This window comes from Dreissena polymorpha, chromosome 10 (assembly GCF_020536995.1).
Source record: "Dreissena polymorpha isolate Duluth1 chromosome 10, UMN_Dpol_1.0, whole genome shotgun sequence".
Classification (NCBI taxonomy): domain Eukaryota; kingdom Metazoa; phylum Mollusca; class Bivalvia; order Myida; family Dreissenidae; genus Dreissena; species Dreissena polymorpha.
In genome coordinates, this window is record NC_068364.1 from 33650417 (window position 1) to 33668992 (window position 18576).

At 33.6% G+C, this 18576-nt stretch overlaps 1 protein-coding gene across 4 annotated transcripts in view; it reads left to right on the plus strand.

Annotated features, from left to right (window-relative positions):
- The window catches only part of LOC127847194 (collagen alpha-1(I) chain-like), a 147929-nt gene extending 129353 nt beyond the window's left edge, over positions 1-18576 (plus strand). For 2 of the 4 annotated variants that reach the window (XM_052378920.1, XM_052378922.1), the window contains 6 exons: positions 2753-2773; positions 6677-6748; positions 7766-7963; positions 10242-10357; positions 11208-11294; positions 12435-18576. In XM_052378920.1, coding sequence (XP_052234880.1) covers positions 2753-2773; positions 6677-6748; positions 7766-7963; positions 10242-10357; positions 11208-11294; positions 12435-12561 — 621 coding nt within the window. In that variant the 3' untranslated portion in view covers positions 12562-18576. The remainder of the gene's footprint in view (positions 1-2752; positions 2774-6676; positions 6749-7765; positions 7964-10241; positions 10358-11207; positions 11295-12434) is intronic. The other 2 variants (XM_052378921.1, XM_052378923.1) reach the window with 1 other exon arrangement.

Consider the following 18576-nt stretch of genomic DNA (forward strand, 5'->3'; position numbering starts at 1 on the left):
AGTTGGGATCTTTGTCATTATTTATGGTGATATACAAAATTAACTTAACACTTTCCCACTCAGAAGCAAAGTTAAAATGGCTATGTGCCAACAGCATAAAACCAAAATAGCCTGCGAGTAACTCGCAGTCTGTTAAGGTTTTATGCTGTTTGCTGCTCATCAGTATCTAAGGGTTGGAAGTGAAGTCTTTAAAACTTAAATATATTAAGACAGGTCTTTAATTAAAATAAACTTTCTAAGGGACAAAACATGCATAAAAATACGTATCCAGTGCCTTCCCCAGGAATTTGTTCAGGCGCCCCGGGGGTGGGTTCGGGAGGGGTGTCCCCTGCCGAAGTTGATTTTTTTTTAATTTAACGTGTCAATTCACGTTCTGTGGTGCGTTATAACTCAAAGAAAAACAGCGTCAAAAGACGTCATTTGGTGCACTATGACTCTTCAAAAAAATCCCCCAGTCATTTAAAAATTTTTTTTTTTATTGTTTAATTGTTTTAAAACTTTTCCGCACAAATAGTAAAATCCCGACTCGAACGATTCCCCAATACATCCGTTTCAACCCGACTCTATTACTGTATGCTTACTATTTTTCAAGTTTCTATTTATTACCCGATAATCCCGTTTATTCCGTTTTTATCAATCTCTTTCTGGTAAATATTTACGATAAAAGCTTTCAGTTATTTCTTTAACACAAACCTTGCCATTTTTTAAGTGACTATTTATAGATTTGATGAAATATTGCCTCTGAATATGCGTCAATCCCCTGACCTGTTGTGTGCTTGTTAAAACGCTCAATACACGTCATTTGTATGCAATAGACGCGACGTTGTACATGCTGCATAATTTTCGCGCTCTTTTTAATTGAGAAAAAGATTCGACACAAAATAAATTTGCACTGCTTATTTGAAGCAAAAATATTTAACGTTGCGGTAACATTTACATTCGGAAGTGTGTTTCGGATTAAAAACGCGTTAACATCGACTTACGGTAATGGGTTTCGGATTACAAATTTAATTATTCCCATTTGAGATTTCAACAAATATTAACCGTTGCGTTATAAATTCAACGATAATTTGTTTACACACTTTACGAGTCGAATAAATGTTTTGACGGAATTATGCATGAAATTCACGTTGTCCACGAGGATCACGGCCGGTTGCCATCATCAGTCTTCTAACTATCGATTATCGGACGAAACATTTACAAGTGTGCGTAATTAATTCAACGAAAATTTGTTAAAGCGCATTACGTGTCGAATAAATGTCAAAAAAACGAGGTGAATCAGTTCTACAAATGGACATGTTGAAATATACATGTTCTTGAATTAAATAAATTGTTATTACATAATTGTAACCGCTATAATAATTAATTGTTTACCACTTGCAATTAATTTCTCGTATTAATTATGAGTCATAGGTAACACTTGTTTACAGTAAAAAGGTGTGATGATGATGCCCGAAACCGTCTTTAATGTTGTGCACTGTACTAATTACCGGTTTTATATTACTCAAATGGTACAACTATTTGCTAATCAAGCTGCGATAAACTCTTATTCATGCCCGACGTCAATCAAAAATAATGGTCGATAGTTAACCCCGCCCCCATAAGCATTCGCGTAACCGATTGGACGATGAACTTCACAGTTTGACGACTGGAAAGTTACCAGATACATCCTTGTCAGCATTTAAATGACCTTGTTATGATAGAATAATCGATACGCGCGTCATGCTATTCTCTTATCAGTGGATTATCCATTACCCCATGTGGTGTTTATGGCGATTACTTGTGAAAGTAGGTACCGAGTGCTCTGAATATTGATACACTGATAGGGAAACCTTGATTTTTTTGGACAATCTCCACTTTCTTTTACTGAAGAATACACTAATCGGAAAATTTCAAGCGCCCCGGGGACTCTGATTTCGAAATTCAAGCGCCCCGGCAAGGGGCGCTTAAATGGCCTGGGGAAGGCACTGGTATCTAAGTGGTTAAGGGTAAACCAAACACTATTTTTACTGGGTGACACTGTAGAGGGTTGAGTGTGAAACAATTGTATCTTGTATAGAAATGTGAAGCAGATACTTCAGTCTTGCATATTTGTAAAAAAAGTTATTAAACAATTGATCTCAAGAATTAAGTTGTTTTGTTTCTTACTTCTAATGTACAAACTTGACTCCTTGAGGTTATTATTTGTTCTTAATCTACCACATGTTGTGTGGAATTATTTAAATTTTGGAGATAAAAAAAGAATAATGTGTTGCTGATATTCTAAATTTAAGCACTGTGATTTTAAGTCTCTTACAGTCATTTATGCATTATTATAATGTATCAATTGCCTATATGTCTTGCTTGGTATTGCACACCAGCTTTGAAATATTTGTTAATCATACAGCATATACCCAGCTTCACAGGTTGTATAAATGGGTAATCATTTCATTTTCAATTTAAAGAGACCTCTTTGCATATTTGGCACGTATTGAAGTATTTTATTAAATGCTTTACATTTGACAATTTTAAACAGCTCCAGTAAAAATCAAGAATAAAATAGAAGGAAAAACAAAAAGAAAGAAAAAAAGTAATCCTTAACTGGACTTGAGCCCCTGAGCCATGGAGTAAAAGTCTTAAATGTTCAGTTTTACTGTTTCCTAGCAAATATCATTACGAAAAAGAAAATTTGCAAATCTGAGACAATTTTTTTCAATTCTGTATATACATTTTATTACATGATGACATTTCTTTAAAATGTTTTGCATTCCAGGTCATTGTTCCACCAACCTTGGTAATATAATGTTCTTAAATCAAAGTCTGTGTCCGTTCTTGTTTTTGTTCTAATATCGCATAATTTGTTATCATTTCTTTGATGCTTCATTTTTATGCATAAATGTCTCTTTATTTCCACATGTTAAATGCTATATTTTTTGTTGTAGAATTGTTTAGATACGTTTCTTAGCAATGCATTTTTTAACGGTTGATTGTGTTTCTCATAAGAGTGATACAATGATAAACTTATTCTAGGATAACGGGGCTTAATGCATGTGCTTAATTAAGTATCTACCCCAAAGGCTTATCAGGGATGATACTTTCCGTCTAGACGAGATTTTTGTTTAGAGAATACTTCCTTTAAGTGTTAACCTTGATTAGCCTGTGCTGAAAATACAGGCTAATTGGGAATGAGACTTTTTACACATGCATTAAGCCCAGTTTTCCCTGAACGAGGTTGAAAGTATAGCTTTATCTTTTAAGTTATAACATTGTAAACTAAATGATTTAAAATGATTTTAAGTCTTCACAATTTGTGTGTGTGACAAATTCTAGTTCAATACAAAATGAACAAATTATGGAAATTTCCTTACAAAAAGCAGTAAATGCTTAGCATTAGCATTAAGTGTTTATGTGTTATGTAAAAACTATTAAGTTTTCAGCAGCATACATACAATTTGCTGGTGATTTTCAAAAAAACTTGTACAAATACAACAAAATCATGTCAAGATGTTAAAGTTATGCAAATTTAAAAAGTAAGGTAACTCATCAAACAATTGAAATGTTCACCTTAGCACCGATCTCTTGTTGTGCATGAACAAATGTAATACATGTACAATGGTTTATTAACAAGTTTAAAAAATAGGAACAGATGTAATACATGTTAAAATTGTGAAAAAAAAAATAAACACTGAAAAAAGTTACTAATTGTTTAAGATGTAAAAAAGTAACACATGCTGAGAAAAAAACAAGAGGAAAAACTAGGGCCTGGAGCCAGTCAAGTTATCATATTTATTATAGAAATTGAACAAATTATTCATATGAATTTAACATAAAAATCACAGGTAGGAATTAAACATATTCATATGAATTGAACATATTAATCACAGGAATTAAACATATTATTCATATGAATTGAACATATTAATCACAGGAATTGAACATATTAATCATATGAATTGAACATATTAATCATATCGATCTAGCATATCAATAATATGAATTGAACATATTATTCACATGAATTGAACATATTAATCATAGGAATTGAACATATTGAACATATTAATCATTGGAATTAAACATCTTAATCATATGAAGTGAACATATTAATCATAGGAATCAAACATGTTAATAAAAGGAATTGAACATAAACCATAAATGGGACAATATTAATAATAAATATGAACATATATATAATACATGTGAACATATTAATCATAAATGCTAACATTTTAATCATGAATATTAACAAATGAATCATAAATGTGAACATTTCAATAATAAATGTGAACATTTAATTCATAAATGCGAACATTTTAATAGAAAATGTGAACATATTAATAGAAAATATGAACACATTAATTGTTAATGTGAATACATTAATAATACATGTGAACATATTATCATTAAAAAAACAACATATTAATCGTAATGTGAACATATTTATCATTAATGTTAACATATTAATCAGACTGAAGTCATAAATTTGATAATATTTCTCATGTATGTATGTTTTTTTATAGAAATGTAATGGAAACTCAATTATGTCATAACATGTTTTATAAGATACAAATGTACTTGGCCATGAAATCCTGTAATTTCATTGGTATGAAACCCTTCAATTTCATTGGCCAGAAACCCTTCAATTTCATTGATACTGAAACTCTTCAATTTCATTGGTCCTCTTACAGCTCAGACCTCCTCCTACCACGGTAATATTACTTTTGTAGATGCAAAGTTCTTTGCAGTTATATGAATTCTTTTAAACACTGTTTTGAAATTAATTCTTTGTGTTGTTTTGATTTTTTTGCAGTTTGCATGGATTATAAAAATATGTGTTTAAAAGTAAATAATATCAACAAAAACAACTATGGAATGAAGGTTTATTAATTATTTTAAAGTTGGCAGATACAAATGCAAAGGTTTCATGAGTTATGATACTGGTTGATAACAGTTTGGTACCTATTAAATACAAAGTTGTGTATGGATTACTAATTATAGTAGTTAGTTATAAATTATAATACAGATTTTAATTTACTCACTCATTTGGCTTTAAGCACCAACCACATTTAGTCGCTTGGAAGCCAAGCTATCAAATTTGAATGTAGGCAAAAACAGCTGATAAGCTTTTCTGGCTTTCACTGGATGATGATTAGCAACATTCTGGGGAACTGGGCTTAATGCATGTGCAGTCCGCACAGGCTAATCAGGGGCAACTCTTTCCACTTAGACTCAATTCTGCTTTAAAAGAGACTTCCTTTAAACCAAAAATCAATTAAAGTGGTATGTGTCCTCCCTGATAAGCCTGTGTGGTTTGCAGAAGAATCTTGGATGACACTTAACACACATGCATTAAGCTCCATTTTCCAAGAGCGTTGCTCGTGTATTTTTATCATATTTACATGGGTTGAATGAACTAATATTGTTTCTAGCATTTAACATAGTTGCCGCTTTTGCGACTAATACTTTTTGCATCATTTGTATTTAGTTTGTAGGAGTTGGGTTTGTTACATTTACTACCGTAGTTTAATGCTATACCATTAAGTACAGATTTTATTTCATTTGTGAAATATTTATTTTGGAGTAAATATTCGTTTCATAAACAGATGCTCTGATCTTTGATGATTATGTCTTTGAGTCAAATTGTTGACATAGCATTGTGTTTTAACCCTTAAAGCGCTGGAGCTGAATTTTAAAGGCCTTTGCAAACAGTTTAGATCCAGATGAGACGCCACAGAACGTGGCGTCTCATTGGGATCCAAACTGTTTGCTATTCTGATAGTATTCTTTGAAAAAAAATCGAAGAAAATGCTAATTTTAGAAATTCTGCAGACGACATTTTAGCAGACGACAAATTTCCCAGCATGCAAAGGGTTAAAATGTAGTACGGTCACTTCTTTTACAGTTGCATCTTGAACGTCTGTTGTTGTGGAAACCATTTTGACATGTGTGCATCTTAAAATGTAGCAAACTGTTATTTCCAGAATTATTGCTCCAACTTGACATCATTGCCGACCCCCGCCCTCCCCCCCTTTGAAGAAAAGGGGTATATTGTTTTGCTGGATGTTGGTCTGTCTGTCTGTTCGTCTGTCGGTAGACCACTTTGTTTCCGATCAATAACTTCTCAACAAATTGACCATTTTGCTTGATACTTCAAATGTGCATCTGCGTTGGACAGTAGATGACCCCTATTAAAATTGGGGTCACTAGGTCAAAGGTAAAAGTCACTATAAGAATAAGCGTGAAAATCGTTTTCCGATCAATAACTCTTCAACGAATTGACTGATTGGCTTGATACTTCCCATGTGCATTGGACTTTCACTGGCATACTGTAAGTTACAGCGTGTAACGTGCTACCATGTATAATGTTAAGCAGGTGTTTTTTTTACGTATGTTCACTCAGTACTGATAAACAAGCTAATCCAGAAAAAATGAGTTGTTGATTGACCGCCTGGACATGACTTTAAAACTGTTGAAAAACGGTGAAACATTCAAATAAGACAAACAAAAATGACTGCATCTTGTTGCTCTTTTATGACAAAAGACAAGCCTTCATAACTATAATCAGGTTAGAATTGACCCAAGCATTTCAACCAGTAACCCATATACTTTATTGCAAACAAGCAAGAGTTGGTAATTTAAAATTCCCTTACATGTGAATTTTTGAATTGTTCAGTTGACATTCTGGTTTACATTTCAGCCTCCTACTACTACGCCCCCTTCGCGAGTACCAGAAAACCAGTCTGATGGAAGAATTACAGGATCACCAAGGGTACTGCATTTTTAGAGTAGATGTATTGCTTTTATTACTTTATATGATCTGCGTTTTGGTAAAACTTGGCTTGACGAATGTGTGTGAATAGTCATCCCTGATTTGCCTGAGCAGTCCGCTAGGGCTTATCAGGGACGACACTCTCTGCTTAGACTGGATTTTCATTACAAAGAGACTTCTTTTAAACAATAAATAACAGAAATGGGGAAATTGTGGTCCCTGCTTAGCCTGCGTGGAATGCTCCGGCTGATCTGGGATGAACTTTACTCACATGCATCAAACTCCAATTTACCCAGAGCAACGTCCATATTGTATTAAGGGTTTTTATTTCTGTCATGATGAATAGAAAATATTTTAGTTAGACTTTGATTTCAAATCATTTCTGTTCATCTGTAAATGTAAGTGGTACTGGTTGCTCAGATGTAAGAATGCTGCCCTTCAAATCTGAGTACATGTAGCATATAGTTTTGATTGAAGGCCCAGCCACAGAAATCGTGTGGTGCATGCATGGTCATGTAATCAATTATATGGCCATTCTCCCTGTACTACTGATTTGCGTAGGGTATAAACTGTTGTCATTTCTTTAAACAAGTATGTTCACTTACTATTTGTTAAGCAGATTACCCTGAAAAAGTGTGAATTAATTGTCTGCGGAGAAAAATCCATAAAAAAAAAATAAAGAAAAGAAGGGAGCTAAAATGTTTGTATTATCCCATTTAAACATGATGATTAACAACAATAAATCATAAAAATATAAACATGTAAATACATAATATATATATTATATATATTAGATCTAAATTTCAGCACCACTTGTACACAACTTGTTGTTTATAAGACAATATAAAATTACAGAAAATGGGATTCATATTTATTTCATCTTTAATGGATCCACCTTGTTCATAACTCAAAATCATTGTTTATTCTGCAATACAAAATTAATACTTACAACATAATTTTTTAGCTTTTCTTAAATCTTTTTCTAGTTTCACCAAATTTTATTAAATCTATTTTTAGCTTCACCTTGTTGCACTGAACAATCCCCAAAACGGCCACATGCGTGGAATCCGGGGCGCGGACAGTCAGTGCCATAGAGAGGCCCGCGAATCTGGGATGAACGGAACTTTCCGCGCGTTCCTGTCTTCGTCTGACCAGAATTTGGACTCTCTTGTGTACTATCAGCTGGACCGAAGTGTTCCCATTGTCAATTCAAAGGTTTGATGATATGAAATTGATTATTTACTTTGGTGTCATTGTAAGAATATTATAATCTGTCATTGCTGTTAAGGGGTCAAATTTGGGGCAGCAATTAGGCCCCATTCCCAATCACAAAGACTATATATGTCTTGTTCTGATAAAACTGGGCTTAATGCATGTGCGTAAAGTGTCATCCCAGATTAGCCTGTGCAGTCCGCACAGGCTAATCAGGGATGACACTTTCCGCCTAAACTTGATTTTGGGTAAGGAGGTATTTCCTTGAAACTAAAAATACCATAAAAGTGGAAAGTGTCATCCCTGATTAGCCTGTGCGGACTGCACAGGCTAATCTGGGATGACACTTTACGCACATGCATTAAGCCCAGTTTTCTCAGAACAAGGCTCATATTTCCCCCTAAAGACTTCCTACAATTTCCAATTGGAACTTTACAAAACACACACATTTTTCAAAATAAATTGAAACATATAGTTCATCTCCCCAACCAGCTCCATAAGTTGAACTTAAAGTAAATATAACATTTCACCTATGTTACACCTATATTACATCGATATTGCATCTATATTACAGGGCATAACATTTTTGTTACTACGCTTTTCTAGGATGAGTTGCTGTTCAACTCCTTGAATGACATGTTGAATGGTTCTTAATACAATGATTATCTAGGATGAATTGCTGTTTAACTCCTGTCATTGTGATTTCTAGGATGAGTTGCTGTTCAACTCTTGGAATGACATGTTGAATGGTTTTTGTCACTATTATTATCTATGATGATAGGCTGTTTAACTCCTCTCACTATGCTTTACTAAGATGAGTTACTGTTCAATTCATGGAATGACATGTTGAGTGGTTCTTGTAACTTTGATTATCTAGGATGAATTGCTGTTTAACTCCTGTCATTGTGATTTCTAGGATGAGTTGCTGTTCAACTCTTGAAATGACATGTTGAATGGTTTTTGTCACTATTATTATCTATGATGATAGGCTGTTTAACTCCTCTCACTATGCTTTACTAAGATGAGTTACTGTTCAATTCATGGAATGACATGTTGAGTGGTTCTTGTAACTTTGATTATCTAGGATGAATTGCTGTTTAACTCCTGTCACTGTGATTTTCAAGGATGAGTTCCTGTTCAACTCGTGGAATGACATGTTGAATGGTTTTTGTCACTATGATTATCTAGGATGAATTGCCGTTTAACTCATGTCACTGTGATTTTCAAGGATGAGTTACTGTTTAACTCGTGGAATGACATGTTGAATTGTTCTTGTTACTATGATTACATGTATCTAGGATGAATTACTGTTTAACTTGTGTCACTGTGATTTGCAATGATGAATTGCTGTTTAACTCCTGTCACTATGATTTCTAGGATGAGTTGCTGTTTAACTTCTGTCACTATGATTTCTAGGATGAGTTGCTGTTTAACTCCTGTCACTATGATTATCTAGGATGAATTGCTGTTTAACTCCTGTCACTGTGATTTTCAAGGATGAGTTACTGTTTAACTCATGTCACTGTGATTTCTAGGATGAGTTGCTGTTCAACTCCTTGAATGACATGTTGAATGGTTCCTGTCACAATAATTATCTAGGATGAATTACTGTTTAACTCGTGTCACTGTGATTTGCAATGATGAATTGCTGTTTAACTCCTGTCACTATGATTTCTAGGATGAGTTGCTGTTTAACTTCTGTCACTATGATTTCTAGGATGAGTTGCTGTTTAACTCCTGTCACTATGATTATCTAGGATGAATTGCTGTTTAACTCCTGTCACTGTGATTTTCAAGGATGAGTTACTGTTTAACTCATGTCACTGTGATTTCTAGGATGAGTTGCTGTTCAACTCCTTGAATGACATGTTGAATGGTTCCTGTCACAATAATTATCTAGGATGAATTACTGTTTAACTCGTGTCACTGTGATTTGCAATGATGAATTGCTGTTTAACTCCTGTCACTATGATTTCTAGGATGAGTTGCTGTTTAACTTCTGTCACTATGATTTCTAGGATGAGTTGCTGTTTAACTCCTGTCACTATGATTATCTAGGATGAATTGCTGTTTAACTCCTGTCACTGTGATTTTCAAGGATGAGTTACTGTTTAACTCATGTCACTGTGATTTCTAGGATGAGTTGCTGTTCAACTCCTTGAATGACATGTTGAATGGTTCCTGTCACAATAATTATCTAGGATGAATTGCTGTTTAACTCCTCTCACTTTGATTTTCAAGGATGAGTTGCTGTTTAACTCATGTCACTATGCTTATCTAGGATGAGTTGCTGTTCAACTCCTGGAATGACATGCTTAATGGCGGGGGCGGGGCTTTCAACCACGGCGCCTCCATCTACTCCTTCAACGGGAAAAACGTGAAGGATGATCGTCAGTGGTACGTACTGTTCACGCCTCTTTTGATCTGGCAGTTTGATCAAAATACTTATCATATTAAAATCCTACCCTTTGCTTAGTACCTGGTTTGCCCTGGATTGTGAAATAAACGCTGTGTATTAACTCTTTCAGTGCAGGAACCGAATTTGGAAGGCCTTTGCAAACAGTTTGGATCCAGATGAGACGCCACAGAACGTGGCCTCTCATCAGGATCCAAACTGTTTGCTATTCTGATAGTATTCTTTGAAAAAAATCAAAGAAAATGCTAATTTATGAAATTCAGCAGACGACATTTTAGCAGACAACAAATTTCCCAGCATGCAAAGGATTAATCAGGCTTTCGTTTGCCAGCTTAAGCATTATGATCAAAGGAATCAAAATACTTAACACCCTGTGTAAATGGCAATGAAGACGTCCTGCACAACCTTAACTTCAAGGTGGTGACACAATTAAAGTTAAAATTCAATAGCTTGAGAAATGAGAAAAGTGTGATCCAAAAACTTAAAAACATTAAATGCATCTGCCTTAAAAATTGCTAAGTTTAGGAAGAAAGTGTTGTCTCTGATTAGCCTGTGTGAACTGCACAGGCTAATCTGGGACAAAACTTCACACACATGTGCATTTAACACCATTTTCACAGGGGGCGGCTCATATGACAAAACTCTATTGTTGCTCGTTGCTTTTTTTCCAGGCCTATATGAAGGTGCTCTGGTCGGCTTGGACAGGAAGGGCTTTTTATATCCCCAGCTTTCCAAACATTCCTGAATTATTTGCCATTTAACATACCTGACAAATCCGTTTTGGGTTCTTTTTACCAAATGACAATACTATATCGTTGCTCTTTTTTGCAGGCCAATGAAGGTTCTCTGGCACGGCTCTGACAGGAAGGGTAACCGCATGGAGGATAAGTCGTGTCGAGGCTGGAGCTCGCACTCTCGGTACGCCAGCCTACAACATTGTTAACCCTTTACCCCTTTTATGCGTATTTAACGCTTCACCACTTAGATACGTATGTAACCCTTTACCACTTAGATACGTATTTAACCCTTTACCACTTAGATACGTATTTAACCCTTTACCAATTAGATATGTACTTAACCTTTACCACTTAGATACGTATTTAACCCTTTACCACTTAGATATGTATTTAACGCTTTACCACTTAGAAACGTATTTAACCCTTTGCCACTTAGATACATATTTAACCCTTTACCACTTAGATACGTATTTAACCCTTTACCATTTAGATATGTATTTAACCCTTTACCACTTAGATACGTATTTAACCCTTTACAACTTAGATATATATTTAACCCTTTACCACTTAGATACGTATTTAACCCTTTACCACTAACATACGTATTTAACCCTTTACCAATTAGATATGTATTTAACCCTTTACCACTTAGATACGTATTTAACCCTTTACCACTTAGATATGTATTTAACGATTTACCACTTAGATACGTATTTACTTTACCAGTTAGATACGTATTAAACCCTTTACCATTTAGATACGTATTGAAAGCTTAACCACTCACATACATATTTTGATGCATTTGTGGTCCATTAGAAAGTTAAATTTAATTAAAGACCTTTCTTACAAGATTCAAGTTTTAAAGGCTTCATGAGCAGCAAACAGCATTAAACCGGAACAGTCTGCAAGTTACTCACAGGCTGTTCTGGTTTTATGCTGTTTACACATAGCCATTTTCACTTTGCTTTTAAGTGGGAAAGGGTTAACACTGTAGAAGTCACATTTTTAGTCAAATGTTCATGAAACTTTGTAGGATTGTTTGTTTTAATTCAATCTTGGCCATGATCAAAATGGTTCCAGTCTGTTGAAAAACATTGCAGACAGGGGATGGGGCAAATTTCCTGTTATGGTTATAGTAAAACCTTGTTTACACTTTAGAATTACAATGTAAGGTCCAATCTTCATAAAACTTTGTCAGAATATTTGTTCTAATGATATCTCTGCTGAGTTAAAAAATGGTTCCAGTTCCTTGAAAAACATAGCTACCAGTGGGCGGGGCAGTTGCTCTTATATGGCTAGTTAAACTTTGCTAACACTTCAGGTATTCAAGCGGCCTGGGCAGCTCTCTCATGGATGGCAAGATGATGGATATGGACGAGTACAGCTGTAACAACGCCTTCGTCATCCTGTGTGTGGAGATCACCAGTCAACAGAAGTTGCGGAAATGAGGCGTTGTCTGACTTTAGTTATGTTTTTAAAAAAATATCTGGTCTTGAAGTTGAACAAACAAACACAAAACTGATTTTAAAGGGATTTTTTTCCTATTTAAAATGAAGATGATTTTAACGGGATTTTTTCCCATTTTTTACATGTTTTTTATTCTGTGTATGGAGATCACCAGTCAACAGAAGTTGCGGAAATGAGGCGGCGTGTGACTTTTTAGATGGAACTGTTTAAAAAAAAAAAGAATCCTTAAATGAAGTGAGTTACTGTTTATTTGGAGTTGTTTTAAAAAAAATCTGTGGAAATGAAGCACTTTACTATTAAGCTGGAATTGTTTTTATGTAAAAGAATCAGCTGGTCATGAAATTCAGCGAGAAATGGGAATTTTTCATTGGAATTGTGAAACAAAATCTGGTTATGCGATTTATTAAACATAAACATGATTTAACAGGAATATTTTCCTATTTTGGATAGGATTTTTGTATGATGAGTTATTGTGGTCTAAAAGATACAAAAAATATGTTTATAGCCATAGCTATATATTTTTTGCTGGAGATTTTAGATAAAACTATATTGATATCAATTAACTTGTGTAAGTTGATAAATGGTAATTTTGAAAGAACAATCTGTGATAACCTTACTTCTGAAATCAATATATGTACTGTCACTCGTATCTGCAGTGAATGGATTTGAAAAGTAAACAGTGATCTGATTGGAGGATTTGAATTTCGGTTGACCAATGAAAATCCAGTATTTGTGAGTTGCCATAGTGTCAATTGACATAAAAATAGATTAGAAGTTTTAGCTCGTGCAGACATCTTATCAGTATCCAGTATCTACAAATGAACAAAGCTTTAAATAGAGAATATATATAGTGCCCACAAATAATTGTAAATGCGCATAATGTCCGCTTCTGAATAAAATATTTTGTAATCGCGTGAACAGACTTTTAGTGTATAGATATTTAGCTAATGTACATGTAAATAATTCCATTAAAATGACAACTATGCTGAATTTAGTGTTGAGTTTTATACTAGCGTATCTGGGATTAAAATATAAAGGCAGATGCATAAGTTTTAAACTCAAACCTATATAATATTATATATTGGCAAGTGAACAAACTTTTAAGCTTTGATCAATGACCAGCACATAGTTGAAACATAAGAATGCAACATTTAATGTATGTTGTTGTGTTTCGATGTTTTTCTGTCGAGTTCAATAATGACGTGTGTCTGAAAAAAGAATTTAAAGTCTGAAGAAAATTGTTATGTAACTGCTGATAAACAAATTATGCAAATTTTGTGTAGCCTTGATCATTTTCCATATGTATAATATCAATAGCTGATATTATGTGTTGCCACTGCGTTTAAGCTTGCTATACAAAAAAATATTTTTAATTCAGGTCAGTAATTAGTAACACTTGACTGATAAAAGACATGACAATTTTACGTTGTATATAGATTTTTATAAATGCACAAAAGTCTTCAAATTGCATTATGTCACCTTAATTAACCCTTCCTGTGCGGCAACTGGATTTATCCGGTCAGGCAATTCTTAACCCGGCTCATGCGGCAACCGGATAAATCCGTCAAATCATAAAATTTCACGAACTCCATTTAATATGTAGATGTCCTGTTAGAAATAAGATTGAAACTGACAATGTTAAGTGTTAGAAAGATGATTTAAACACAAAAAACTGGTTTTTATCGTTGTTTCTATGGTAACCATGGCAACCAATCTATCAAATTTGTATACGGTATGATTATCGTCAAACGAAATGTGTGACCAGTTCACATGGCAAATTTTGTATTAATTGGACAGTTAAATCCAATGTAACATGTAATGCAAGTGAAGTAGGTACTTTTAGCATAATAAGGCCTAAACAAGTCAGCAATGGGATATATAACCTTATAAAACAATTCAGCACAGGAAGGGTTAATTAAGATTGTCAAAAAGTGTGAAGGCTTAAGATTGTTTTAAAATGTGAAGGCTGAAAAAAAAATTAGAATGCTTAAGATTGTAAAAAAATGTGAAGACTGAAGATTGTTAAAAATTGTGAAGGATTAAGATTAAGCTTGTTTAAAAAATATGAAGGCTTACGATTGTTGAAATCAAACACTGAGACTGATGAAGGCTTACGATTATTTGAAATCAAACACTGAGACTGATGCGTGTTCAAATCGTTGTATGTTGCTTATAAGGTTAATTGCAAATGTAACAATATGAATGGAATATTGCATTACTTAATTGCTTGAATATACCTTTCTTCTGTTTAAAATTCTTATTTTCTATATCTATGTTGAAAATGGCTTTACCAAAAGTGCCTTTTGTCATTATATGGACTTTCAAGCATTGTTCATTAATATTAATCATTTTAATTAATTAATATGCCCTGTACATGTATAGTTTGCTTTAAACATGCGTTACTTGCTTTCATTTTTGTGTATTTTCATCATAAGACTTTACTTGTCTGTATCTATTCTTACCATTGATAAAATGCTTGTGTTTAGTTTCCAAAACAGTGCCTACTAGCTTATTGTATATCAATTCATGTCAGCTTAACATGTGTGTATGTTTTCAGAGGTCTGAATTTTAAATTGCATCTTGAAGTCAGATTGTTTCAAAAGTCTTTTATTTCGAGTGGCTTTTTAAGCAAAGCATCAACATTAATTGTTAAGTTATAATTTCTTATTATAAGCTATAAAAATAGTTTCATTGAAATTTATTATATGTGTTAGAAACGGACTTAAATGTAATATGCTTTATTTTTTTTTGTCTTTTTTTGTTTTTGGGGGGTGGGGGGGGGGAACTTTTTTCAATTAAATCAATTTTAATTTTATTTTTACGTTTTCAGATTGAATCAGATTTCAGCAGTTTTAAAATGTGAAAGGTAATGCATTACATTTGAGCTCTTTACATGATATTGTTTGTTAGAGCTGCCATAAGAAATTGATCAAATTAGATTGCCATCAAATGAGCCTCCCTCATGGAAAAACGGGGCTTAAGGCATGTGTGTAAAGTGTTGTCTCAGATTAGCCTGCACGTTCTGCACTGGCTAATCAGGGACAACACTTTCCACTTTTACAGAATTTTGTTTAAATGAAAAAAAAATCTTCTAAAGAAAATCCAGTCTAGGTGAAAAGTGTCATCCCTTATAATTAACCTGCGCTGACTGCACAGGCTTATATGGGACGATGCTTTACACTCATGCTTTAAGCAAAGTTCTTCCTGAATTCCGTTTATCCTACATTCACTCTGATGGTCTGTTTCAACTCTATGTTGGGCACTGTTGGGCCGCAGGCCATGTGTACCTTAAGGAGAAACAGTCGTGGTAAATGTAGATAAGTTCCAATGTTTTACTACATTTTGTGTTGATCTGTCTACATATAAGTTTGCAAACCTGAGGGCCGTTTCATAAACGATCGTACAACAATTTTAACTTACAAGAGAATTTTGTACTCTTCATAAGTAGAGGAACTAGCTTGCCATGCTCGTCAAATATATACGGTGCTTGAGATGCCAATGTAATTAAGTACTGAAAATTTATTAACATATGATATGGACTTAAGCAATTATGTATCTTCGAAAAATGTACATGTATCGTATCGTGAATGTGTACTACGATGTTTATTGAAACGGTCCCCAGACCTTAAGTGAAAAAAACGTTTTGTAGTAAAAGTAGCAAAAGAAAAGTTTTGTAGTAAAAGTGGGAGGAAAGTTATCTTTATCGTGTAAAATAAGTGGGGTTTTTTTGGTCATGTAACAATTAACACACACACACAGATCAGCTATAGCCTGTTTCGGGAAAAAAAGTTTTGTAGTAAAAGTGGGAGGAATGTTATCTTCAGCGCATTAAATTAGTGTGTGTTCTTTTGTCATGTAACAAGAAACACACAAAAAACACTTGTGCCTGTTTTGGGCTTGAATTTTATTTGTGGGCAGTAGTGTCAAAAAATGTTTTCTTATCATCATAAAATGTAGTATTAAATCCTGACTCTATCTATTCTAAAGTAAAAATGTATGACAAAATTTACTTTTTGAAATCCATTGATTTAATGTTTACCAATGGTTGAATTGTTATTTATACTTACTCGAAATATAATGTAAAAATACATTCGCGAAATATTCCCATCAAAGACTAACAGAAAAGTATGGCTTTATTTTCTAAGGTAACATAGTGAGGGAATTATATTTTTACTCAAAAAACAAAACATATTAATTTGTTAACCACTTTTTCACAAATGATGTTGGTATTTCAAGGGTATGGTTAGAATACTTTAATAGATTTCCCCTTCTCGAGTGAATGCACCATTAGTTGTGAATGCGAACATATTTCAACCGTGCCAAAGTTGTTTTCAATTCATGTAGAACATTGTTTGTTTATGTTTTGGGAATGAAACAGAATGCAAATACAGAAAACTAATTTAGTTGATAACTATGCTTATGTTGGGTTATGAGTGCTGAGAGAATATTATCCAGTGAAGATGCTATGTATGTTACAATTTACTGCTTCTATTTCGATACTGCTTGTAATTTATTTTTATTACGACTATTTGTGTAGCATAATCATATTATTTAATCAATTTGTCTGTTTGTTTTGTTGCTAGATGTGCATTCTTTCTGGAAAATTAGATTGTTACTGTATACCACTGTATAAATTTTCATGTAAAATATACTTATAATTAAATAATGTTTCTACATGTATGCTTTGAAACTTACCCATACAATTGTTTTGACCAAACTATAGTTCTCCTTCAATTTGTTTTGAAAAAATTTAAACAGATATGAAGTGCAACTTTAAGGCGATCATACTGCTGTATTACTGATACCAAAAATAGAATTCATTTTTCAAAATTATCAAGGAATATTGCAAAAAGAAGCTTTATGTTCTCTTTGATTTATTGTCGTATTAGAGCAAACTTTTTTAAAAATGCTTTGCTGCATGCGATTAATTGGCCAGTATTATTTTTTGTATTTTCTTTTCGTACAAGTATTTCTTCTCCCTTTGAAATCGAGTAGTAAAAATAAAACAAATGACGCCTGATAAGGTATCATTACCGGTATGTCTATATTTCAATAAATCACTAAGGGGAAAACTATCTTATTCTTTGATTATTTTTACCAACAAATTTCATGATTTTTTATAATAGAAGTAAACTCTTACTATGTCCAAAACGTTCAACTGTAGCATGTTGTACCATAGCTTTTATTAGGGTGAGCATAAACATTCATTTATCAGCATTTTTATTTTTGTTTCATACACCAGAATTGCTTATCCATTTTTTCAAGTTCATATGTATGACTTTTTTTATAAAAAGTGTGCGTTTACCAAAAATGTTAAATTAACCCTTTGCATGCTGGGTAATTTGTCTTCTGCTAAAATGTCGTCTGCTGAATTTCTAAAATTAGCATTTTCTTCGATTTTTTTTTCAAAGAATACTATCAGAATAGCAAACAGTTTGGATCCTGATGAGACGCCACGTTCTGTGGCGTCTCATCAGGATCCAAACTGTTTGCAAAGGCCTTCAAAATTCGGTTCCCGCACTGAAAGGATTAATATAAGTAACAATTTGGTAACTAAGTTAACTAGCTTTCACAATGTGTTTCTGCCTGTTATATTCTCTGATCTGACAACAATGTCAGATTCACTGATTTTGTACAATGCTATACAGTTTGTAAATGAGTCAGCAACCTTACTAAGGGCCGAGTTTTCATAATCGCTATGGGAAAATGGGGCTTAATGTGCATTAAGTGTCGTCACAGATAAACGAATACAGTCCCCTCAGGCTAATTAGGTTAGACACTTTCTGCTTTTTCGGATTTTTTCGTGTAAAGGAAGTTTCTCTTAGGAAAAATCCGGTTAAAGCAGGGCGACACATCACACACATGCATTAAACCCCGTCCTCCCAAAGTGCGGCTTATATGCAAGCTGTGTAGTTTCTCATAACTTTTCTCTTAAGCATGAAAATTGTCGCACATCATTGGCTACCTGTATTCTCTTAATAAAACTTTGTAAATAA